A 26,595-nucleotide genomic window follows, 5' to 3' on the forward strand; every position below is an offset into this window, starting at 1 on the left:
TTTACTTCCTACTTTGTCTTTTTGGCACAAGTAGGCAGTTGCCCCTCCATCTCCCAGTGTCCCCCTGTCACTGCCCAGCTCCCAGGGGCTGGTATCGAAGACATCCCCACCACTGCCTCACCCCTGTCCCCAGCCCCATTTGGACATGATCATGGCTGCTCACCGACTTGGGGGCCATAGGCAAAAATGCATGAGCCCTGGGTTGGGGCGCAGGGTCTGGAGGGCAAGGGAAGGAACCTTCCCAGCAAGAAGAGGGCCACCTATGGAGGTCCCAGAGGTAAGACGGGTGAGGGGGAAGCCGGCGCACTCAGCCTCCAGCCAGGGACCAGATGGCTACCATCTCCCCTGGCTGTGCTGCAGCTCCCTCTGCCCACCGCAGCCTTTCCTCCCTGTTAGTGGAGAGTCCCTTGGATGTAGTACAGATCTGAAGGGGGGCCTGTCTTCCTGTACTCCAGGAATACAGCCCTCCTGGAATGGGCAAAGCAGCTCTCTCCCCGGTTGTGCCTTCAGAGGTCACATGGTGTAGTAGAACCAGACCCTTAGATTCCAATCCTGCCTCTGTCTCTCTCCAGCTGTGTAGCTTTAGGCCCATTACTTGACCTCTTTGAGCCTCAGTTTCTCTACCTGTAAAATGGGGATACTGATGATACCTACCTTTTAGGCTGCTACCTCTTAGCTTGCTTGTGAGGTGTGAGTGATGGTCAGTGGGATAACCATACGAAGGCACCAGTACCATGCCTGCCCTTCACAAACATCTGTGTCCTCTCCTTCCCCTTCTTCTTCTGAGGATTTGTCATGAACTGCGTCCACTCGGGTCTGGAGTTTGTTGCCAGAATTCTCTGTCATCTTTTTCTTTTCTCCGTTTAGCTTCTGTATTTAGCCTGGAGGCTTTATTCCTGTTTGCTGGGATGTTTGCTGGTGTTCTCTGCCTTGGGGGTGGCGCATAGCAAAATGATTAGGAGGGGGCTGGGGAGGTGGATGTCCTGGGCTCAGGTCCCACTGCTCACTGGCTGCCTGAACTAGGCTAGTCACTTAACCTCTCTGTGCCTGAGATTCTCTGTGCCCAAGATGGGATAATAATAGTACCTACCTGTTGTTAGTACAGGAAGCAAAAACCACTTTAAGAACTTAAAGCAAACAGAGTTTAAACCAGAGAATTACATGCTCATAAAATCACCAGAAGGGTTAGAACCTGAGTCTTTAAAATAGAGCAGAACTGACCCACTAGACAAACTGCTCCTCAGCCACAGCCAGGATGGGAGTACTGGAGCCATGGATTCACATCCTCTCACCTGCAAGCCAGGACCAGGGAGCCTCTGCAGCCCGCACCACAGTTTCTTCTCACCCTCCCTTCCCTGGGAGCCAAAGACTGGGCATTGATCTGCTGCAGACAACTCCTTCCCCTCCTCAACATTGCTTGTCAGCTGAGCACAGCCGGAGCAGCAGGAAGATGGCCTCCGCCCCACTTCTTCCTTATAAATCTATCTCCAGTGCATCTAATCGACTGAACCTGACCTGTATTCAGAGCCCCAGCTGCAAAGGGGTGTTGTAAATGTCGTTTTCAGCTTTCCAGCTTCTGCAATAGAGGAAGGCACGCCAGAAAGAGGTGGGGATGGACGCCGAAGGCCATCGACCGTATCCGACAGGCAACCTGATAGGTTTGTTAACCCAGGTGATGCATTAAGAGACTTGGCATAGTGCCTGGCACATAGAACTCATTCAATAGCTGTTACCTGGCCTTCCTATTATTGGGCCAGGGGTATCAGCAAGCACTGCCCACAGAGCCCTGGCAGAGAGAAGCAGCAGCGGAAATGAGTTGCTCTGCGTGGTGCTGTCCGTGGTGCTGAGCACCTTTCTGATTTTAGCTTGAGTGATGGCAAAATGGAGCGCCAACCCGCCCACCCCGTGCTGGGGCTGGCCACAGGGGTGGGTGAGGGGATCATTTAGGGCTGTCCTCAATCCTAGGAAGAGGATAGCAGAGGTAGCCACCAATATTGGGGGTACTTATAGTTTATAAAAATGTCTCCACTTATTATCTCCTTTAAGCAATCTTCATAACACCCTGGTATAGGCAGGATGGACATAATTATGTCCATTTTATAAAAGAGAAAACTGAGCAGCAAGAGGTTAAGTAACAGTTAGCAAATAATAGAGCCAGATCCACACCCGATCTCCTGACCCCAAATCATACGTTCCCTTTCCTCTATGCTGTGACATGAGGCGCAAGACTTGTTAACCAACGACGTGCTGTGGAGAGGCGAAAATGAATGACTCAGGCGCTCTCTGCACACTATGCAAGCATATGCAAATCACCCACATTTTATTTCCTGCCCCAAATGTGGCCCTGGATAAAGACCCTTCTATTTCATTGAGGCCTATAAATGTTGGTCATCGTGGGGGAGCCACAATGACATAGGTCCTGCCATCAAGAAGCCCACAGATTTGTCAGGGAACTGGCCACTCTTGTGCATGAAAACCAGCAGAAGTATGCCAGGTGGTGGTAGCAAAGGCCGCCTGTGAAAAGAGGGTGGGGACAAGGTACAGACTGGGCTGCTCACTGGAGGAAGGCTTTGAGCTGGACGCAGGGGCTGTGAGGCTGCTGAGACCAAGCCTCCAGCCAAGGCCAGGAAGAAGTGACTCAAGCTCAGTCAGGGCAGGAGGAGCAGCCCTGATAGATATGGGGACAGGACAGAGGGCAGGCATGGTGCGCCGTGAAGAAGTGGCCAGGCCATTGATCTCTGACATAGGGAGAAATGCAAGAGTTTGGGGATTCAAGTGAAGAGGTGGTGTGAGCCTCTCTAGATTTCCAGCCAACTTTCCGCAGACTCAAAATGAGCTGGGAAGGGGAGGGGAGCTCTCCGGAGAGAGGAATATAAGGACCAGTCTCATGAGCTGCTCCACAGTGGCACGATTTAAGGGGCACTGAGCTTCCATCCTTTATCCCCAAATCTCCTCTTCCTCCCTGCTTATTTAGCGGGTGTCAGAAAACCTTTTGGATCTTCAAGAACTCCTTATCTAGATGCAAATAACCCTAGAAATCTTAAGCTGGTGTTTCTCTTTCTTGGCTGTATATAAGAATTGACCGGAGGGGCTTCCCTGGTGGCGCAGTGGTTGAGAATCCGCCTGCCAATGCAGGGGACACGGGTTCAAGCCCTGGTCTGGGAGGATCCCACATGCCGCGGAGCAACTAAGCCCGTGTGCCACAACTACTGAGCCTGCGCGTCTGGAGCCTGTGCCCCGCAACAAGAGAGGCTGCGATAGTGAGAGGCCCGCGCACAGCGATGAAGAGTGGCCCCCGCTTGCCACAACTAGAGAAAAGCCCTCACACAGAAACGAAGACCCAACACAGCCAAAAATAAATAAATAAGTGAAATTCTTTAAAAAAAAAAAAAAAAAAAAAAAAAAAGAATTGACCGGAGATTCTCATTCCTAAAGTCTGGAGTGGGGCGTGAGTATCTGGATCTACTAAACACCTTGCAGCTAATTCCAGTGTCCCCCACCGCAGGCTGAGGATCACTGGTCCAAGCCCAAGAGTGCTGAATGGGGAACCAGAAAACCCAAGTTCTGATCCCAAATCTACCACTTTTCCCAGCCTCAGGCGGATCTCTTAGCCTGCTGGTGACCCAGTTTCTTCATGTGTAAAGTGGGCAAACCATCCTGTGAAGATATGAGGAGACCCAAGGGCAGTTTAGAGCAAGGAAGGGCTTACTGACACTTGGGGAAGAGTCATGGCCAGCTTGCATGGCGGGTAGGGACAGACATTAACCAGAACCCTCACGGCGGTTACAGCCGCTTCCCCTCCTCCCTGTCCTCAAAGTCACTGCCCCCTAGTGGTGAGAGTGAACCTGAGCCCCTGAGCTTTTGTCCTGGAAAGGGTCGGGGTGGGAGCAGATCTGAGAGCAGAGGGCATGCAAAGGGGATTTAAGGAAAGACCCAGAGAGGAAAGGGAGATGGGAGGGGTGCCCATGGCCAGGAACGCTATTTTTTTAAGGTCCAGAACCATGGGAAGTAATCTTTCTTGTTGTTAACAAGAGGTGATGAATTATTGAAGAGACTGAGAAGGCCAGATGGCAGGAGGTGCAGGGCAGGTGCTATAGCTTCGTGTACTCTGGGGGGGGGGGGGTCTGGGGGGGGTCTTGGGGGGGGGTCGGGGTGACTTCCCGCCCACAGCTGCTTCTCCTAGGACGTGGCTTGTGACTACAGTGATTTGCTTCTCCAAATCAAAATGCGGGCCCTATGGACCAGTTCCTGAGAGCTCATGGGGATGGTGGAGCAGAGTCGGCTCTGGCCAGTGCCGGGAATGCAGGCCGTGTGGCTGTAGGCTGTGTCTCTGGGACACCTGGAATCCTGGCTCCAGCCTGGACCTCGGAAGCCTCCTATGAAAACCCCAGCCCAGAGAAGGGAAGGCACCTGCCCAAGGTCACACAGGTGGCCTAGAGCCCAGCTCTCCTGGGATCCCTCAGTCCACAGTACCTTCCACTGCACCACCCTGAGAGGCTGGGAGAGGTTCTATCCCTGGACTAGGGCTTGAGTGAGGTCATCCCCTCCCTCTGACTCCTGCCCAGCACTGCCAGCCCAGCAGAGGCCCAGAGGGTCTAGGAGGTATCAGAGCAGAGGGTTATGAACTGCCCAGGTTCAAGGCCCAGCTCTGCCACTTACCAGCACTGTGACTTTGGGCAAGTTATTTAACCTCTGTGAGCCTTAATTTTCTTTTTCATCTAGGGGAGATTCTAGTACCCTAGGGTACTTCTGAGGATTAAATGAGCTAGTACTTCAATAGGAAATATTTTCCTATAATAAATGCTCAATAAAGCGTTAGGGGTTAATAAGATTGGCCCCTTCTAGGGCTTCCTGGACCACCTAAACTCTGGGATTTGGACTTGGCCTTGAGATGGCCAGCTCACCTGGAAGGGAAAGTGGGGAGCAAAGTGCTGGCCTGTCTAGTTAGGGCGGCAGTGGCTGAAGCCAGGCCAGGTCTGGAAGCCTGGAAGTGAACAATGGACCAGAGGAGTAATAAGGACAAAGCCAGTTCTTTCTGAAGCCTTTGCCCAGTTTCTGAGGAAAACTTTGGCCAGGCCTAGGGCTGCTGAGCCTCCAGCTTGTGCCGCAGGATGGGGCAGAAATGGGAGGGGAGGAAGGCCTCACACTTCCCTATCAGATAAGATGTGCAACTGAGGGGACCTGAGAATCCTGACTCACCAATCAGCCTTAACACCATCCCCCTTCCTTGGCCCAAAAAGCAAGGCTGGCATTTGCTTTTCATATACAGGAAGAGCAGAAGCAGCACCAGCCACAGGCTGCAGTTTGAGGATATCGTAAGGCCCTTCCCATACTCTGCACCTCTCCTTTTGCCTGTTCCAGAGCAGAGTAGGGGGAAGGATGCTAGGAATGGTCCAGTCTGGGCCCCTCACTGCCATCTCACAAAGAAGCTAATGACGATGATGACAGTGCTGGCTAATTTTGAACACATATTTCCAAGCACCATGTGAAGGGCTTTATGTGAATTATCTTACTTCACCTTCACAGTAACCCTGAGAGGCAGTACTGTTGTTATCCCCACTTTCCAGATTTGGAAACTGAGGCTCAGAGAGGTGAAGCCACTGTCCATGGTCACACAGCTAGCAAGGGTGGATCTGGGACTTAAGCTCAGACACTCTGGATCCAGAGAGCCTACTTTTCCCTGATGCTCTGAACAGCCTCCCTGTGCTCTGCTGTGAAATTCATGCCCAAAGAGAGAAGTTCCTTTATGCCCCCTGCACCAGGCAGGTTGGTGTCCCTGCTCTGTGTGCCTTTAGTGCCCTCCAAATTTCAAGTTTTATTATTTCCAGGGCTGATACTCTGGTCTCCAGAAAGCTTTCTGTCCTCTTCTTCACACACAAGAGCTAGTTCCACCTCCAGAAAGCTCTCCTTCCGGAAAGAAGGGAGAAGGAAGGTCCAGGCATGGTTTAGGGGTGAGGAGAAAAGGCTGGGTGCTGCTCTGTGTTTCCATGGCAACGCAACAGCCTTCCTCATTACTGCTTTGTTTGCTGCTGAGAAACCTGAGGAGGGTGGTGAGTTGGGGGTGAGGCTCTCTTCTCTCGTTTCCTTCCTCACCACCCCTTCAGGCTGAGCAGCCAGGTGAGCTGAAAGCCTGCACCTGACACAACCTTGCTGGCTGGATTCCACCCGACTCCAAGCTTAGAGGCTGGGACCTTGTAGCTGGAGTCCTCCTGGGCAGAATGGCAGCCTGGGCCAGGCCTCTCAACAGCATTCCCCTCCCCAGATCCCAAAGGCTGTGAACTCCCTAAAGAGGACCTCATGTTTGTACTTCCAGGGTCTACACAGAGCCTGGCAAGAGTAGACACTCAGTGAATTCTTATTGAATGAATGAATGAACAAATGAAAGAACAAACCAGCAATCCATCCTCTACTAGAGCTACAAGTATTCATTTTCACTTTCCCAAACCTCCATGCTCTGTCTCCCTTCTGGGTCTCTGCCAATACGGTTCCCTCTGCCCATGCTTCCCCACTGCACTGTGCTGATTCTGACACTTCATGTCTCAGCTTGGAGGTCACATTCCCACAGAAGGTTTCTGTGACTGCTTGATGGTGGGCCCTCCCTATGGCCCCTGGGCTATGGGAGTGTGCTGGAGTGCAGAGGCATGTGCCTTGTGTGCTTGTGTGTCTCCCCAATGAGTCTGGGAGCCTCATGCAGGTGGGAACCATGTCTGCCAGGCCCCTAGATCCTGACATGATGCCTGGCTCATAGTAAGTGTGCAGCTCTTCTTTGTGAAAGGTCAGAAAGGACAGGGTGGTTCTTTTGGAATAAGAGAGAATGAGGGAGTGGGAGTTGATGAGTGAAAAGAGCAGCATCCAGAACTCAAACCTTCTTAGAGTTGGATGGAAGCCAGAGCTCTTCACAGCCCAGGACCCCCTCCCCTGCCCTCATCATGCATAGTGTTAAGCAAATAATAGCAACAGTCCCAAGTCCAGGACCCCCTCCCCTGCCCTCATCATGCATAGTGTTAACCAAATAATAGCAACAGTCCCAAGTCCAGGACCCCCTCCCCTGCCCTCATCATGCATAGTGTTAACCAAATAATAGCAACAGTCCCAAGTCCAGGACCCCCTCCCCTGCCCTCATCATGCATAGTGTTAACCAAATAATAGCAACAGTCCCAAGTCCAGGACCCCCTCCCCTGCCCTCATCATGCATAGTGTTAACCAAATAATAGCAACAGTCCCAAGTCCAGGACCCCCTCCCCTGCCCTCATCATGCATAGTGTTAACCAAATAATAGCAACAGTCCCAAGTCCAGGACCCCCTCCCCTGCCCTCATCATGCATAGTGTTAACCAAATAATAGCAACAATCCCAAGTCCAGGACCCCCTCCCCTGCCCTCATCATGCATAGTATTAACCGAATAATAGCAACAGTCCCAAGTCCCTGTGGTTGTGCAGCAGCTCACACCCTCGGCCTGGTTCCAGTCCCCAGACAGCCTTGAAGAGACGGCCTTATGAATCGTTCCCCTCATTTTAAGGTGCTGGGCAACTGGATAGCCACGTGCCCAAAGATGAACTTAGACCCTTACCTCACACCATATGCAAAAATTAACTCAAAATGGATCATAAGCTTTACTGTAAGAGCTAAAACTATAAGGTTTTTAGAAACATTGAAGAAAATCTTTAAGACTTTGGGTTAGGCAAAGACTTCTTAGATAACAATACCAAAAACATGGTCCATAAAAGAAAATTTGATAAATTGGACTTTGTCAAAATTTATAACTTTGGTTATAACTTTGGCTTCAAAAGACACCACGAAGAAAATGAAAAGATAAGCAAAAGACTGCAAAAAACTATTGGCAAAACACACACATGATAAAGGAAGAGCATTCCAAGCTTAAAGATGAGGAAAGGGGCCCTGAGGGATGATGCGGCCAGCAAAGACAGCCTGGGTTCCTAAGTCTCGTGGACTCTCCACTGCATTTGTTCTTCTGCAGCAGCCCTGTAGCTGAGTGGGGCCTCCAGGCGGGACTGGGACTCTCGCTGGAGAAGTGACTCAGGGAGGAAAAGTCTCTCCCGAGGCCTGCAGACTTACCAGATGCACCTTCCTCCTTTTTCCACCTGCTTCCTCAACAAGGGCTCCCCTGAGTGGCCACCAGCAGAACCGTAGCTTCCTGCCACAGCTGACCCAGAGCCTGGGATGGCTGAGATGCCTGCTCCATCTGCCAAGAGACCCCAGGAATGCCATCGCTGCTATTCGGACTCTCTGGCAGATGGCTTACTGTTAAAATATACTGCGTTCAATGTAAACTATTATAATTTTACATTTGGCTAAACATGTTAGTGTAAATGCGTGGAAACCAGTGACCTGGGATAATTAAACTGTGGGCAACCTAGGCAGAAAGAGAGGGGAGCAGAAAGTAGGAAAACCTAAGAAGATAGGCAAGAGGCTCCCTGCTCCCGTTAGATGCTAATCCGGAGGCGGGTGTTGTTCTCCTTCCTTTTTCCAGGACTAATCTCACTACGCCCTTTTCCCCTATTTTTGTGAGTTAGCACAGGGAATCCAGACTCCCGGGCCCCCTCTTGTCTCCTGTACTCCAGTCCCGTTACCTTTATTCCCTTCTCCATCCGCAGCACCCAACCACCCCTAATACCTAGAACCATTCCACTGTGTCCCCTGGAACTCTGTGTCCACTTTTCATTTTACAAATATCTATGTGATACTTCCTGTGTTCCAGGCATTTTTCTCCATGACTGACAAACCTTAATCCACATATCCCTCTTAACAGCACTGTGAAGTGGGTACTAATTGGTAGCACCATCCCCATTTTACAGATGAGTAAATGAGGCATGGATAAAGAGCTTGCTCCAGGTCGCTTGGCAAGTAGGAATTGGAGCTGGGATTCAGTGCCAGAGCCCACAGTGCCCAGAAACACCCCCTCAGAGCATCACCTTTTCACTGGGAACTGAAACCCAAGACTCCCCAGGACCCTTACCACCCTCTCAGGGAGTGGTTTCTGTTTCTCTCCCAACACCATGGACCTGGGGACGGGAGAGATGTCTTTCTTGCTCTTCTTTGTAACTTTCAGACTATTCTTCCCTCCTCCCTGCAAAAGCAGGAGTGTCACCCACGGGTGTCAGCCTAGACATCCTGCTCCCCCTCTTTGTCATAGGCATCTACTCCCCCCAACCTGGGTCACACCCCTCCTTCCTGGAAGAGTTCAGTTCCTGCCTCAGTGTCATGACACTACTGCTCCTGTCTTCATTCTTGCTGATTTCAGTATCCACATATCCACAGAGATGATCCGTCTAACAGTCTAGCCCCTCGGTTCTCTGACACTACTCAGCCTCTCACTCCATGGAAATGCCCTAGATCTTATCACTACTAATAACTGCAATCCCTTCTTAATCTCAACATCACCCAGATCATTTTCCAACAGCCAGTTCCTATCTGTCAACTCACACCCTCTAGGACTCAAAAATTCTTCTACCCACTGGAGCTCCAACAGCTTTCACTGTTCCTCTCCCTTCTCATGTTTCATTTCTCTCCTTACGTGCCTTAAATTCCACGGCCAGTCATTAAAATTACTCCCTTGCACCTTCAATCCTCTTGTTTCATTCTCGTACTTGCTTGGGAAAACCTCTACCCTGGTTAAAACTATGTGTGTGACTCTTTCACACCTGTAAGCACACAGATGAATACAGTTGAGGGAAATGCACAGTAAGTCTGGCTGCTCTTGTTGGAAATTCAAGACCGTGAACCTCAGTGGGCCTCTAGAGCTGCCCGTCAGTCCTGCTACATTCCCCTAACCCACTCACTCCTCTGGACTTCTGGTTCTACCTTTTTTCCTGTTCTCAAACAGCCCACATCTGCCTACCACCAGCATCACACACTCACCTGAGACCTTGTTCCCTCTTTTACTGAGAAAATAGAAACTGTAAGGAAAGCATGCCCACAGTCTCCACCAGCACTCCTGCTACCGTGGGTCAGCTATCTGCCCTCAGCTCTCAGCAGAGGCCAACTTCTCTCCTTGGGCACTAGTTCCCAACCCCTCCTACATCCCTGCTTTGCTCTGGTGATTCCGCATCTCTTACATCACCAGATTTTTATTTTCTATTGGATCGTTCCCATCAGCATACCATGCACAGCTATTTCTGCCTTCCTAACCACTTCCACCTCTCCATGCTCTTCGAAAGAGTTTCTGATGTCCCTGGCTCCAAATCCTCTCCTGTCATTCTCTCTTGCAGCTCTTCTAGTCTGGCCACCGATAACCTCTGCCTTGCTTCAACTATGGCTCCTCCTCAGTTCTGCTGTTACTTGACCGCATCAGCACAACTGGTCCCTCCCTTCTCCAGGAAGCATTTTCTTTACCTGGCTTCCAGGACAGCACCGTTTCCTGCTGTTCCTCCATCCTCACTGCCTGCTCGTCTCAGTCTCTTTTTCTGCTTCCTCCTCATCTGACCAACTTGTATATATTAGAGCAGCATCCCAAGGCTCAGAACTTGACCCTCACTCTCCACTCCCTCCTTCAGTGATCCAGTCCTACGCCTCGAACCGTCATCTGTCTCCATGCTGGCAACTCCCGTGTGTGTGTCCAGTCTCTCCTCTGAACCACAGACCCATATCCAGCCGCCTGCCTGGCATGTCCGCAACCCAGCTCCCGGTCCCCACGCCGTCCCGCACTTCCTATCCAGCACTTCCTGTCTTTTTCATCCAATGGCAGCACCTCCAGTTGCTCAGTCCACAAGCCTTAGTCATCCTGGACTCCTCTCTTTCACGCTCCCCGTTCAATCTATCAGCAAATCTGGTTGGCTCCGCCTTCAAAATACTTCCAGAATCTGACCATTTCTGACCACCTCACTGCTCTCAGCCCAGTCCAGGCTACCGCTGTCTCTTGCCTGGGTTGCCACAGAGTCCTCCCAAGTGACCTCTCTGCTTGCCCTCACCCCCACTTATTCTCAGTGCCAGGGTCAAAGTGACCCCTTTAAAACATGAGTCACTTCATGTCACTCCTTTGCTCAGGTACCCCCCATGCCCTTCACTCTCCCCTGTCCAGCCACACCAGCCCATTAGCTTTTCCTCTGCTCCAGGCAAGCTTGCACCACTGCTACTACCGCCCCCAGGCTTTTGCTCTGCCTGCAGTGTCCTTCCCCCACGGCTGTATGGTCTGCTCCCCTCTCTTCAAGTCTTCGCTCAGATGTCATCCTCTCAGTGAGGCCTTCCGCAATCACCCTCTTTACAATCCTAATCTCACCCCGAACCCTGCACTGCTTCTCCCCCCTAGAATCCCACGAGGGAGGGATTTTTTTGTCTCGTTCACTGATATACCACCAGCATTAGTCTAGCACAAAGCAGTCGTTCACCAAATACTTGTCGAATGAACAAGCCTACTTTTCTTGAATGGGAGTGAAGAATTTCTAGGGTGTGATGCAGTCTGGAGCCAAAACAAATGATCTTTTAAAATCAGAGCAACCTTGCAGATAAGTCCAAGCAGCTGCTGGTCACATCCAGCTTTTGTTCGTACTTTCCGCTCTTACCCAGGCCTGAAGAATACAGATGCCCGTGACCATGAGCTCTGCATCTGAGTCTCCGACTCACTGCATTGGCTCGCGACCCTGAACAGGTGTTGATCTCCCTGGTTCAAGTTCTAGGTGAAACAGGGAGTCATTGCTGTGTGTCAGGCACTCTGCATCCTTTCCTTACTTAGTCTTGGGAGCTATTGCCTTTCTTGGAAACTAGATCAGAGAATCGTAAGATGTTAAAGATGATCGTCAGTGGCCCTATCTGCGCGGGCGCCCCGTGATGCAGTGGTTCCATCCTCTAAAGTGAATCTTTCCTCTCTGAGACCTTTGTGAGGCTTGTTCATTTATATACAAGAAAAGCTTCACAAAGGTAGAAGTAGGAGGACCCATTGGATATGCATTTTACAACTCTTTTAGCAAAAGGAGCAAGTGGTACAAAATAAACACTCTCCCAGGGAATCTGGGCTATTCTGCCATCTTGGTCCTGGGTTTGAGGAAGTGGTTTCTTACAGCAGCGGTCCCCAACCTATTTGTCACAAGGGACTGGCTTCGTGGAAAGACAATTTTTCCATGGACTGGGGGCAGGGGTGGGGGATGGTTTCGGGATGATTCAAGCACATTACATTTATTGTGCACTTTATTTCTGTTATTATTACATTGTAATATATAATGAAATAATTATACAACTCAGCATAATGCAGAATCAGTGGGAGCCCTGAGCTTGTTTTCCTGCAACTAGATGGTCCCATCTGGGGGTGATGGGAGACAGTGACACCCGAAGTGTGTTGCTTATGACCAGTCTGCTCTGTAAGATGCAGCTTAATTGTCACTTGCCACTCACTGATAGGGTTTTGATATGAGTCTGTAAGTAACTGATTTATTATGGTCTCTGTGCAGTCACACCTCTCTGCTAATGATAATCTGTATTTGCAGCCGTTCCCCAGCGCTAGCGTCACCGCCTCAGCTCCACCTCAGATCATCAGGCATTAGATTCTCATAAGGAGCGCACAACCTAGATCCCTCGCATCTGCAGTTCACAATAGGGCTCCCGTTCCTATGAGAATCTAATGCCATCCCTGATCTGACAGGAGGCGGAGCTCAGGTGGTAATGCAAGTGATGGAGAGCGGCTGTAAATACAGATGAAGCTTTGCTCAGTCACCTGCTGCTCACCTCCTGCTGTGTGACCCCGTGCCCCCAGGGGGTTGGGGACCCCTGTCTTACAGGACAGGGCTGCATGCCATCTCAGGGCTGAGCCTCCTGCCTTGACCATTTATAAGCTCAGTGCACCCCTGCCAGCTCCCCGGCAGGCTTCTGCGTGTTGCATAATGCGGGGGGAGGGGGGCCTCATGTTTGACTTGGAAACCCCTCTGTTCACCAGGGAGCCTCCCAGGATGACTGTCTCGCCGGGCAACCTGAATATGGTGGAAAAGCCCCGGAACTTCTCGGCGGACGACTGCTTCCACTCTCGGAGCACCGTCCTGCAGGGGCAGCCCTTTGGGGGTATCCCCACTGTGCTGTTCCTCAACGTTATCTTGTGGGTGGTGAGTTCTGGGCACTGCAGTGGGCAGACAGAGAGGTCTCACCCAGGGTGGATGGTCCAGCTTTCACAAGCGATACAAGGGGCCCCAGCTGTCCGTGGATGCCAGCCACAGTGGTGGGAACTATCTGAATGTCAGTCCTGCCCAGGGCGGCCCAGGGTGGGTGGGCCTTGGAGAAGAGGAGGCTGCGGGAACAGTGGAATCCCTGATTCTCTTCCTTGCACCCTTGTCCAAAGGTCCCCCTGGCCAGTACCCTTGAGCCTCCCATCTGTCCCCTTGATGATTTATTCAACGAGTGCTCTGTCCATTGTTCTAAACATGCCACCAGCGCCTTCATTCAACCACTCTGAGCATCCACTCTGTGCTAGGATGCTGCTGGGCACTGGGAATCTAGAGCTGCAGAAGGCATGACCCCTACCCTGACAGAGCTGGCCACCTAGGGGGGAGCCCCTGGGGACCTCAGGGACAGTCTTCCCCATGGGAATTCAGGGGTCAGTCGAGGGGAAGGCATCCATGAGCTCTCTTGCGCCATATTGCTTTTCCTGACCTATAGGTCATCGTCTTGGTATACTCCTTCCTCCGGAAAGCCGCGTGGGACTACGGACGCCTGGCTCTGCTGATACACAACGACAGGTGAGGAGAGGCTGGGCATCGGGAGTGAGCTGCTTGCTTCATCGGGAGATGTGCTGCCGTGACCAGGACACGGCTCTGACCAGTGCCCAAACCGCACAGGTGTCTCGTCAGCAGGTGGCATCTCATTGCCACCCCTGCCCGTGCTCTAGCCCTCCCTGCATTAAGGTGACTTGGAGAGCAGCCACCTCTGGGCACGAGGCCACTTTTTTCTCAGATCTCAGCCTTTCTGGATCTCATGACTCCCAAGATGCGTTGGCCACCTGTCTGTGCCCAGAGCTGTGTGCTCAGCAAACAAGTTGAGGCGTGTCTGCTACTGGGCAGGAGGGGACCACAGCCCTCAGCCCAGGGAGCAAGGCAGGCACCTAAGAACTTTCTCCTTTTCCACCTCCCCACTACTTTTCCTGGCCGGCAGCCTGACCTCGCTGATCTATGGGGAGCAGAGCGAGAAGACGTCTCCCTCGGATATTTCCCTGGAGATGGAACACAGGGATAAGGTGGGTGCTGGGGTGGGCCTGGGCCTGGACCTGGTGAGGGTGGGGGCAGGGGCCCGGGCATGTGCAGGAAGGAGCGGGCTCATCAGCGGGGCTTTGCAGTCAGCCACCCAACCATTCCTAGCAGCGTGACCTTGAACAAATGCCTGCGCCTTGCCAAGCCTGTTTCCCCGTCGGAAATATGGAGATATTGACCGTACCTGCCTTCTAGGGTGCCAAGAAGGTAGGTGGTGGCAGTAAGTGCACACAGGAGAAAGGGAGCAAGGAAGGCCCTCCAGAGCGATGGAGTGGAGCTAAAGTGCTCTAGATGGCGCTCGGGGCCGGTCCGAGCTGAACTCCAGAAGAGAGGTCTGGCTTGCTGTCTCCACCTCCTCACCTCCCTCTCACTCCTCAACCCCCTCACACGTGGCTCCCACCCAAACAGCCCCAGGGTCACCAGCGGTCCCATGCGATGAAATCCAATGGGCTTTCCTGAGTTCTCGTCTCTCAGAAACACCTGAGCCTGCAGATCATCTTCCCTTCTTGAATAGAGGGGAAGCACTTCCCGCTGCTTCCATGGCATCCCGCTCTCTGGGTCTTCCCTCTGTCGGTGCCTCCTCCACACCGGGAGTCCCCCCAGCAGATCCCAGACCCTCCCCATCTCTCTCCCAGGCAGTGTCATCCACACTCATGACTTCAATTGCCCCCTCTACACAGATCCCTCCTAAATTCCTGGCTCCAGCTAAATTCCTCTGGGCTCCAGCCCCATTTATCCAATGGCCTTCAAAATATCTCCATGTGGATATTGTAAGGGCATTTTGGATTCAATTTGTCCAAAACATGCTGTGATCTCCCTCCGCCTCCACCCGTCCCTGGATCGCTGGTCTCAGACTTCCCACCATCCATTCAGGTGCACACGCCTTGCTCTTGCCCAGGCCCCTGGGCATGGCCAGTTCATTACGAAGTTGTGTTGCCTTTACCTTCCCAGTTTTGTTTCTCTCCACCTCTCCCACCATCCCCCTAGTCCAGCCTCCATCAGTCTCTTGCTTGGAGGAGCGTGGTAGCTTCTAACTGATCTCTTTAGGTCCACGCGTGCCCCCTACTCCATCCAGAGCGAGCTCCATAAACAGGGACACATGGCTGTGTAAGTGTAAGCTTTCAGTGGCTTCCTAATGCTCTTGGAGTCAGTTGCGGGTGCCTTGCCATGGTCTTGTGGTTTGGCCTCTTGCCCACCTGTCCAGTCTCTCTTTCTTGTCCCAACTGCCCCACCCTCCACCACGTTGGCCATATTTTAGATCCTCAGAAGTGCCACCTCCTTCTCTCCCCAGGCCTTTCACCTGTTCTCCCCTCTCCCCCTTCCGCACTGGTTCCTCTCTGGCTAACACACCCAACCTTTGTTCAGATTTCAGCTCAAGTACCACTTCCCTGGGGATCCCTGCCCGCCCCCAAATCTGGGTCCAGATCTGTTGTTATACCCTCATGGAAAATGCATTCCTTTTCTTTTTAAGTTTTTTAAATAACGTATATTAGTTTTATTTTTTTTAAACATTTATTTATTTATTGGCTGCATCGGGTCTTAGTTGCGGCACACGGGATCTTTTGTTGCGGCGCGCGGGCTTCTCTCTAGTTGTGGCATGCAGACTTAGCTGCCCCACATCATGTGGGATCTTAGTTCCCTGACCAGGGATCAAACCAGCATCCTCTGCATTGCAAGACGGATTCTCAACCACTGGACCACCAGTGAAGTCCCTGCATTCCTTTTCTTCAGCGCTGTTAACCCAGTCTGTGATGATTCGTCATCTACACAGTTAATCTAGTGTGCCCACTTCCCCCAGTGAGAGCTATACTGGTCTTACTCGCCACTGTCCCAGCACCCGGTCCAGCCTGTCGTGTAATTAGTATCTGATATGTATTTGGTGGAAGCAAATTCTCATCCATTTTCATCCCTCCAAGAGACCTGGTCCCTTTACTTGCCAAGACCTGCCCCCGACAAGAACGGGAGCCTCGGACAGGTTCACGTCCTGGAGGTTTCCTCTGTCGAATAAGGACAGTAACACCTACCTTGCAAGGCAATTCTCAGATTTATCTTTAGAAACATCACTTCAGCTTTGTGCGGTTTTTTTCTGTACAATGACATTTTATTTTAAAAATATCTAGAAGATAAATCATGATGGCAGCAGTGGGGTAGTCAAACAGAAGAGGGTAGAAATTAGACACGGAGGAAGGGTGCAGTGAGGTAGCTCCTGCAGGGCCCCAGGCAGATGGCGAGGCCTCAACCAGGCTGAGTGGAGTGGGTGAAGTGAACAGGTCTCCTCATAGCACCCTGAGCAGGTCAGGGCAGATGTGGCGGGAGTGGGGAGGACGGAGCCACCGAGGTGGGTGCAGTGAACTGACCGCTGTCACTCAGTCTTGTCAGCTGAGCTGGCTCCTGGGAGCCTGTGGCCATTTCCTCGGGGTGGGGAGAAGAGGGGAGATGTGTCTGATTCTCAGGCCCGCTGTTCAGCTGCTAAGTTTTCTGAATGGTTTATGCCTTTTAGAGGTACAATATATATGCAGGGGAGTGTGTGTGTGTGTGTGTGTGTGTGTGAGAGAGAGAGGGAGAGAGAAAGAGAGAATATGGGTCCATACCTGGTCACTCACACATCTGTGTCCATGTGCCTTTCATGGGTACATAGGCCACACTTCTACTCACTACCTCTGCCCTCCCACTGATACTCCTCCACTCTGCATATCCACTAGGGCCCGTCAGCAAACCTGCTTGCTCCCTTAATGAACTGCATGTTGGCCCAGAGGTGGGAGGTGAGGAAAGACTCTCCATGTAGGGAAGGGGTGGCCAGACTGTCAGCCCAAGTCTTGTCTAGCAATTCACCCCCTCCCTGGGACTTTCCCAGTCGCCACTGCCACCATCATGCCATTTCCCGTCATCACTCTGCCTCATACCCAGGCTTTTATCCCTACTTTAGTTCCCTAGGATATAGCTGGGGAAATGGTGCCCCCACAAGTGGCCATTCCTGATGGGCATTCCCACTGTCAACCCACCCAGCACAGGGAGGAGGCCTAGAAGGTGGGCCTTACACCTAAGGGAGCAAGGAACTTCCTTCTGTTTCATGTTTGCCTGCCCCTCATTTCTTCCTTTTGGGAAATACCCCTTCCCCAATCCATGCGGTTCTGGGGGACTGTCACCCAAGTGGGCCTGCCTGGGTCGCTGATGTGCTCGTGACCCAATCAAGAGCTGCAACCTTTTCCAAGTTTTCGCCAGACCCTCTGGGATCCCAGAAGGAAGCATGCACCAGGGTAACTTAATCAGCTGCCACATCTGGCAGCTTTTAGAGCTGTGGCCCTCTGCCTACCCTATGCATACAGTTCCCGAGCTGACTGCCTCTCTAGCCCCTCCCAGCCCCCGGCTGAGGCCACCTTTTCCCACCACCCGGAAACTCCAGACAGCAAGACCCTGAGAGAAATATATAATCGACAGGACCCTCAGATGCAGAAGAAGAAACCCAGCTCAAGTTAGCGTTATAACAAAAGGATGATGTGTGGCCTGAGTGCGGGGAAATCTAAGGGAAGCAGCTGCTTCAGGTACAGCTAGATCCAGGAAGTCCAGCATTGCCACCAGGATCCCATCTGTGGTCCTCTCTCCTCTGAGCAGGCTTTTTATCTCAGACAAGCTCCTGCATGTGGCATCAAAGACTCACCAAGCCACTCCACTCCAGGATGCCTGGTGTTGACCGAGATGCAAGAACTCAGAGGAAGACCCTTCTCCCAACACCCATATCAATCCCCTTAAGAGCATTTTGCTTGGCCCCTCTTGGGTCATGTTCCCGTTGGTCAACTGACCACTGGTAGCAGACACCTTCTTGACGGACAGTCCACCGGGCCACATGCATAGGGGAGGGGCATTTCCCAGAAGGAAGCAAGGAGGGACAGACAGAAAGCAATTGACGTCCACCCCAAAGTCCCTTCTCTCCCTCCAGTCTGAGGCCCACCCTCTAAGCCACCACTTGCTGTACCAGGATGCCCGACTTCTGAAAAGACATCTCCCTCAGCACCGATTCCAGTCCAGACCTTGCCGGGGAAGGAAGCCCCGGACACTGCCTCACTGCCTCACTGTGCTGGGTTTTCTCACACTTTCTCTCCTTTTTCCCCAGGGCTTCTATTCCTGGTTTTTCAACACCATCACCATGAAGTAAGTGCCTGAGCTTCCTGAGCCTTATCTGGGAGAGGGTGGGGACAGGGTCTCCTGCCCTGCAGGACCAGGCCTTGGGCCTAAATTCTGTGCCCCAACGTCCACTCCCCACTCCCCCTGCCCACCGCAGCCCGGCCCTGGCAGAGGACGCCTTCCGGCATTCCGTAGGTGAAATAGGAACTGGACGCTGCCCACAGCCCATTTTCCCTCTGCCACAGTTCTCAGGAAAGACCCCTCTCACATGCTTATAAAAATGCTTTTATGAAGGCCACACGAGGAAAAAGAAATCCTTCCCGGGTACTCTTTGCTTTGCTTCTGTGAACATCGTTCCTCATATTTGCCTAGATGGAGAAAACAAAAACCGCCAGGCAGAAGGGCAGGCTTCCTCTCCCAGCCTCCATGCCCATTACGGAGGGACAGCCCCTGGCCCACCGCACCTTCTGGATCTCTTTAGTGTGAGACCCCACTTGGCAAGGAGAGAGACCCCGAGTCACCTGTCATCTCCCGATGGCCTCATACCAGCCAGATGCCTCCGCAGAGCAGACACCTGTCAGAGCTCCATGCCTCCACTGCGTGTGTGGACACACATGCACACACACGTGCATACACACTTACACGTGTGCACACAGCTCTGTCTCCACCTCAGAGCGCTGTATGTTCCTGGGCTCTCCCTAAATATCCCCCATCTGGCCTGCCCTGCCTGTCCTTCGAACCCCTCCTTCAGGGTCCGTCCTTGCCTGGTGATGCCTGCCTTAGGGTGCAGCCTCAGTGCTCCCCAGAGGCCGCCTGCGCCAGGGGCCTGCCTGGACCTGCACATCTGCTTCTTGGCCAAGACCCTTAGGGCTTCTTCCTTCATGTACCTCCATGCCCACACCATTCAAGGGCCTTGCTGGGAGCATTCAGACATTGCCGCAAGATCCCATCCACCCGCATGAGCTACACCAGGGCACCTTTCTTTCCCCAGACCTGTTGAAGGGCCTGGGACCCTTTGGGGGCACAAGATACCATGACTGGGCCTTGGGAATCCAGAGCTGGGCTTGGGACCAGCAGCCTCTGGAGTTTGAGCCCCACCTCCACTGGTGGAGGACTCCCCATGGCCTTGGCCTCTCGTCTTCGTTCCTCATTCACCAGAGTCCCGAGGAAGTGATACAGCTAGTTTGTGCGTGGGTGGGAATCTTAGCCACATGTTGGGGGAGTGGAAGGGGGACTTTTATTTCTTGGCACCTTCTCTGGTTTTGCTTTGTTAATATTTAAAACACGCACAAGCTTGGATAAATACATTTTTATTAAGAGAAACCTATACCTCCAGTCTCTCATGCCCCTCTTCATGACCGCCCTTTCCTGCAGAAGCCAGAGTCCCAGCACACAAAGCCCACTCAGTCTAGTTAGAAAAACATGGGTTAACAAGACCCACTACACATAATTGATAATGGGGAGAGCATAATTGCTGTGCAAAGGGCATTTGGGAGAGCGAGAAATTAATTCCAATTTGGGGGTTCAGAAGAAGCATAGTTTTGAGCGAGGCCTTGAGGAACGGGAAGAATTTTGACTGTTGTGATGTGGAGGGCCCATCAGAAATTAAGGACTGCATGAGCAAAGGTTTGGGGCAGAGATGGGCAGGGAGTGTCCAGAAATGGTAAATCTTCTGGTGTGGCTAGAAGCAAGAGTACATAGCAAGAGAGGGGATGAAAGCTTGGGCCAGAAGGATCAGCTGGGATCTTGACTACCATACCGAGAATCTTGGCTTTTGATTTAGAGGCAGCAGGGAGCCAGTGACTACTTTTGAGCAGGACACTCAGGTGATGTCTGTTTGTAGGCAGGGGCAGGAGGGGTGAATGGCAGTAGGAAGAGTCCAAAGGCAACGCGAGCAGCTAAGAAGGTTTTTCCAGTGTCCAGGTGAGAGGTGGTGGTGACCAGGGAAACAACGCGGAGGAGCCATGGGGAGGGAGATGATGGGGCAACAACAGTCAGTGGGTTGTTGTTTCCACCTGGCTTCCACACGCTTAGGAAGGAGGGAGAAATCGAGGTCTGGTTTCTGGGGAGGGTAATAATACCACCAGTTGGGAGATGAGGAGATATGATGAGTTGGGAAATTAATGACATAGGGCCAGGGTGAGCATGTGAGTTGACCGGCAAGCTGTTGAAAAACAGGATTAAAGCTTAGGAGAAAGGTCGGAGCTAGAGATTTAGACTTGGGATATGGGTGCACAGAGGTCGTCATAGTTGAAGTCATGGGAGCAGATGGGACACCCAAGGGAAAGGGCCCAAGGGAGAGAGTGGTTGGGACAAGAAGAAAAGTTGGCAACCTCTAGGGCACGGGCTCACTGAAGCCAGGCAGGCGCGAGGTCCAGACAGGGTGTGGTCTGCAGCCTCCAGTCCTACAAGGTTGAGTAGCATGAGCGCTCAGCAGAGGATGTCGACTTTGGAGATTTGAGTCTCCACTGGGAGGGCAGTTCCAGGACGAGGAGATGTCCAAGAAGTAGAGGCAGAGAATGGAAGCCACCTTTTTCAAGAGGTGGGTGGGAGCAGGGAAGGAAGGATATTGGATGGAACTTGAAGGGAAACTGGTGAAGGAGTGGATGCTTAAGGAGTTTCTTGGGGTTTTTTTTTTAAGAGTAGCAAGTGAGCACTTGAACCTGGCTGTAGTTGAAAGGGAAGAAGTGTGGGCGTCTGTAGAGACAGATGGATGTTAATTTAAAGATGAGACAGGTAGAGCAAGTCTCCAGCAAGAGGTAGAGGAGAGGAAGCGATTAGAGCAGAGATGAGAATTAATTGTGAGTAGGAGAAAGAGTGATGCCTGGAATGTCATGGGGACGGCACTTTAAAGAGTGGTGGGAAGAGAACAGAATTGAGTAGAGGAATATGTATAGGCAGACTCAAAAACTCAGGCTTCCCTCAGAACTGTAAGATAGGCTGCTGAGTATAACCTGCGCTTCCGGTGCAGATGGAGCAATGGGCCCAGTGGGGAGGCGGGAATTGTCAGCCCAGAAAGGAGATTCTTGTGTTCTTCGTCCCGTCCAGCCCTCTGTTCCCTCCACCTGGTTGGAAGCTCTCACCCTGCCTCGGGCACACTGTTTCTATCAGGTGAGCAGATCTTGGCACCCTAAGCCTGCAGGCGGACATTCCCCTGTTCTCCCTTCTCACCAGTTCTCATCCACCCCATTCTTGGGATTTAATTCTCAAGTCCAAGGCAGGAAGTATTTTAACTGCTTGAAGTTAAAAAAAGGTTGAGAGCTCTAAATAATTACCTAAATGGTGATATTGAAAGCCTTGAAGATATGCTCTTTGTAATATTGTTGAAAAATAAATCTGAATCCTGGACTGAATGCTAGAAGTTGCATACAACCTTCAAGTCTGATCAGAGGGCAAAGGTGAGTAAACTATGGCACATCCACCAAAGGCGGAGGCGTGCAGCTTGGGGCTGGGTGTGAATCAATAATCCACAAACAGAGGCTATTGTCACCATTATTATTTGGCAGCCATAAAAATATTTAGACAAAATGTAAAATGATCAGAAAAGACTTAAGATTAAATGCTAAGCAAAAGAGCAATCCATCAAATGCTGTTTATACTACAGTCACAAGTTAAACCAGCAATACAATAAGAAACTAAAGGAAATTGGCCAAAATGATTAATAGCCATTATCTTAGGTTTGATGAGATTGTAGGTGAATGATTTTCTTCTTTTGTATTTTCTAAAGTTTCTATAATAAGCATGTATTGCTTTAAAATTTTTTAATTGAAGTATAACACACGTACAGAAAAGTGCACAAAAAATGTGTCCAGCTCAGTCATCACAAGCAAAACCTATACAAGCACCATCCTGATAAAGAATTAGAACATTGCCAAGACCCCAGAAGCCCTCCTCCTTCTCCCTCCCAATCTCCTATCACCTCCCACCTCTCCAAAGGTAACCAGTATCCTGACTTCTAACTCTGTAGTTCAGTATTGCCTATTTTTGAACTTTGTATATGAAATGATATGGTATGTATTGTTTGTGCCTGGCATCTTTCACTCAACGTTGCGTTTGTGGGGTTCAGCTATGGTCATTCATTTTTATCTCTGTATGGTATTTCATTACATACATATAATGTGATATATATAGCTCACTATATATATATTTCACTACATATATATTTCAATTCTTGTGTCCATTCTACCTCTGATAGACAATTAGGTTGTTTCCAGTTTGGGGCTGTTACAAATAATGTGTCTGTGACATTCTTATACATGTCCCTTGGTGCCCATGTGCATGTGTTTCTGTTGGGTATAAACCTAGGAGTGGAATTGCTAGGTCATAGGGTATACGTATAGTCAACTTCTGTAGGTAATGTCCACTCTTATCCGGAGCTGTGTGCCAGAGTAAGTACCCATGAGTGTGAGAGAGCTCCCGGCATCCCACACCCTCGCCAGCACTTTCTCAACACTTTCCTCACCGACTTTCCAACTTTGGCCAGTCTGGCAGGGTGGAGTGATACCTCATTGCGGCTTTAAGTACCCCTTTTTAATTTAAGGAACAACTTTTTGAAAAATAGGATGAATCCTGTTATCACTAATGGTTTATTCAGTGCCTATGCTATAGCAAGCACTCAAAATGTTTGAACAAGCAATAAAAGAGGAAATAAATGCCTGATTTAAGAGGGCTTCTGGATTCCCAGGAGTGTATCTGTAGCCTCTATCTTTGATACGCCTGTGAAATTCAGTGAAATACATTTCAGGCATGACAAGTTTTGAGAAGGGTGATATTTCTAAAGATAAAAACTCGGGGGTGGGGTGGTCATCTTCTCTCCCTTTCCTCTTATCTACCTCCGACTTCAGTTGTAGCCACGCTGGCTCCTGAGCAATGTCCTTGTCTCTGTGTCTCTTCCAGGAACGAAGATCTGATTAGCAAGTGTGGAGACGATGCCCGTATCTACATCATGTTCCAGTATCATCTCATCGTCTTTGTGCTTATCCTCTGCATCCCCTCCTTGGGCATCATTTTGCCCATCAACTACACTGGAAATGTTCTGGGTAGGCAGAGCTCAGCAGGTCCCGGGCCCGGCCCACTAGACCTAAGAGGCAGCCCAGTAGGCAGGACAGAGCTTGGGTCTTGAGCGTCTAGGAATCTAAATTTTAATTGCACTTCTCAAAATTAGTTATGTGACCTTAGGCAACCCACGCTTCAGTTCTCTCACATGGAAACCAGAGATGATACCTCTTTTGGTATAAATTTGGCCCAGGGCCTGGCACACAGAAGGCAGATAGTAGTAATTCAGTCTAAAACTGAATGTTTATTACCCCACACTGCACCTGTCCAGGTGTTCCTGGAGGACTTGTTATGACATGTGACCCACTGCAAAGATCTCTGGACCTGATCTCTCTCTGTACCCACTCTGATGGACACAGCATGCAGAATTTCTCATAGGGAATCTATCCACACTCCTTATAACAGGGTAAATTTTCACACAATAATGTGGTGGGTGAGGGCTTGGGCTTCAAAGACAGAAAAATCATGGTTCCCCAACTTTTACCCACGTCTGCTTCCCAAAAAATTATTTCATCTTATACAGTGTCCTCAGGCCTCAGTTTTCTCAACTGTCATAGGGATTGAGAGACAATGCGTGTCAAGTGGTTGGCACAGTGCCTGATAGTGGGCACTGTGAATAACAGCCAGGGTTTCACTAGGAAGTGCAAACATAGAGCTGTGTGAGGGCCATACAACTAGGTGGTACAGGATAGCACCTTAAATGCCCAGGTGGCAGCCCGGTGTACCCTGATTGCTCAGGTTTCCACCTATTTCTCCTCGGCCAGAGGTAGACCTCAGTTACTTCAAGGTAACACCCATTTCTCATGCTACCAAATACCACCACCAGAGTAAATAACTACTGAGCCCTGCCTTCCCAGATTCTCATCCTAAGAGCTAGTGTGTTGGCAATGATAGTATGATAGTATGGCAATGATAGTATGATTTCATAAAACTTGGAGATGTCTAAACCAGCACACTAATACACTCAGCCAGAAGGATTTACTCTGTTAGAATGAGGCAGCAATGCATTTTCAGAAGTTCTGGGTTTTGTGATTATTGCCAGCGGTAACAGTGTTGCTAATTTCATCATTCCGCTCATGGTGGGGCTGCCGGGTCCCTCCCACAAGCATTCACCGATGTCTGCCCTGAGTCAGTCATGCTCTGGGGTTGCCGCACCAACGCTCGGTGTCACTTCACAGCCGAGGAGCCCCAGTCAGCAGTCCCAGGGAGGAGAGGAGGCCTCTGCTGGGGCTGTTTGGAAGCTGGGGACAAGCTCTGGGGAACTAGAAGGAAGACCAGGTCGTAGGCAAGCATCTCTAGACCCCGGGCACTCACTCAGGAACCCTGAATTCTGGCACCCAACCAGTCAAGGTGCCAGGCTTGAGGTCAGCAACTTTCTTCTCTTTCAGACTGGAATAGTCACTTTGGTCGGACCACCATTGTCAATGTCTCCACAGAGTAGGTACCTGATCCTCTTACCTCCCATTCTACTGGCTTGGGGGGGGGGGTGGGTGTTAGCGTGGAGAGATGGTCCAATGCGTGGGTCCAAAACATGAGCACCACTCTGCTGATAAGAAAGGCCTGGTTTCCTTGGGAACCCAGGTTCCAAGTGGGATGCCAGAAGTTGCATCCTCTTGGTGGGGAAGTATTCTTGGTGCCTAAGTGTCCCCATCTCTGTAATGGATGGAACTACCTAAACCGGTCACTCCTGAAGATTTGGAAAGATGGTCCTATTTGCTTAGTATGTCCAGCTCCCAACAGGATTACTGTAGTAAGCAGAGGTTTAAGGTATTGCTTCCCTGCCCACAAAATAGTTCAGGTCAACCCTCATATAACCGAGTGAAGTCCAGACCTGATTCCCACAGCAGCGAGACTAAGGAACCACAGGAGCTGGGTTCATGCCCCAGCTTTGCCATTAGCCGGCCCTGGGTCTGGGGCAGTGCACCCTCCCCCTCTCAGCTTCATCCCTAGTCCATGGTGGGGGAAGAGCTGTTGGACATGACCTCTAAGCCCCCTCCAGCCCTCATGGTCCAGGAACCTGTGGATTTTAACATCAGCCAACCCAGTTGGTGGCCAGATCAATCTGTACTGAGCCAGATGTGGCCCTGCTGGTCCAGGCTGAGATATCAGCCCCGCCTAGGTCTCATGGCCAGGCTTGGCCGACTTCCTGACAAAGCTGAAGCAGCATTTCCGGCAGGTGTGAGTGGGGTTTGCACACTCCTGCCCCACCTCCCCTTGCCCCACCCCTGATCCTCTGCCCCTGCACCCCTGCAAACTCCATCAAATTCCAAATCCATCAAAGTCCAAACTCAGCAGAATGGTTGGGCACCCTCTCGCCTCCACCTTCAACCAACTCTTTCCCGGGTACTGGCAACACCAGAGCAGAGCTTACCAGCCTCTCCCAGGCCGGCCACTGTTGTAAGTGTGGCACCTACAACTTCCCAACAAGAAGTGAATTTTAATAGGGCAGCAAAGAGCCTTCAACGTTTGTAAATCCATACTGGCAGAGAGCTGGAATGTCCCTTAGGGACCGTGTCACCTTGCCGCCTCTGAGAACACTGAGGAGAGAAACATGTAACTAGATGGGGAAGGTTAGGTGAAATGCCAGCACGGAGACAGTGATGAGGAGATATTTTGAAGCAAGGCAGCCTTTCTCTCCTCCAACTGCACCAAATAAGGCAGGCCCTATTTCTGAGCAGTCATCCTGGCTGGATGCCTTGGGACAGCATCACGTGAGCACAGAGCCCAAGGGCCAGCACTCGTCCTGCCCCAGGGAGGCGGGCCGAATCTGCAGGCCCACCTTCCTCCAGGCCTGCGTGTGACCCCGGAGTCCCTTACCACAGAGGCCGGGTGGCCCCTCCTGTTGTCCTCACGGTCGGCGGGGGCGGCCTGAGCCACAGCCGCTGGCAGCACGACACGGCGTGAAGAGTGTAAGTGCTTCTGCAGCTCTGGGCTCACCTCCCGGCACTGCCACAGCTAGGAGTGACCTCGAGCAGTCACTCTAGCCCTTGTTTCCCTACAAGTAAAATGAAGACATTCACAGTACCACCTTCACGAGGTACAAGAGTCTAGTGAAAAAATGTACACAAAGCATCTAGTCCCACCCTGGGCCTGGCATATAGTAAACACTCAATGTTAGCCTCTATTAGTTAGAGTGGACATACCCTTCTCCATTCCCTTCCAAGGTGCCTGAGTGTCTGGAGGCACCAGAGGGTGGCCCTGGGGAGACCGTGTGGGGTGGAAGTTGGGGTCTCAC

At 51.3% G+C, this 26,595-nt stretch overlaps 1 protein-coding gene across 1 annotated transcript in view; it reads left to right on the top strand.

Moving 5' to 3' along the window:
* The first annotated feature begins 12,896 nt into the window (after window positions 1-12,896).
* TMEM63C (transmembrane protein 63C) overlaps window positions 12,897-26,595 on the top strand; it is a 33,377-nt gene continuing 19,678 nt past the window's right edge. Inside the window, exons 1-6 of the mRNA XM_059915797.1 lie at window positions 12,897-13,046; window positions 13,597-13,676; window positions 14,089-14,170; window positions 18,295-18,332; window positions 23,202-23,344; window positions 24,749-24,797. Of these exons, the coding sequence (XP_059771780.1) occupies window positions 12,897-13,046; window positions 13,597-13,676; window positions 14,089-14,170; window positions 18,295-18,332; window positions 23,202-23,344; window positions 24,749-24,797 (542 nt within the window). The remainder of the gene's footprint in view (window positions 13,047-13,596; window positions 13,677-14,088; window positions 14,171-18,294; window positions 18,333-23,201; window positions 23,345-24,748; window positions 24,798-26,595) is intronic.

Source organism: Balaenoptera ricei, chromosome 2, assembly GCF_028023285.1.
Source record: "Balaenoptera ricei isolate mBalRic1 chromosome 2, mBalRic1.hap2, whole genome shotgun sequence".
Taxonomy (NCBI): Eukaryota; Metazoa; Chordata; class Mammalia; order Artiodactyla; family Balaenopteridae; genus Balaenoptera; species Balaenoptera ricei.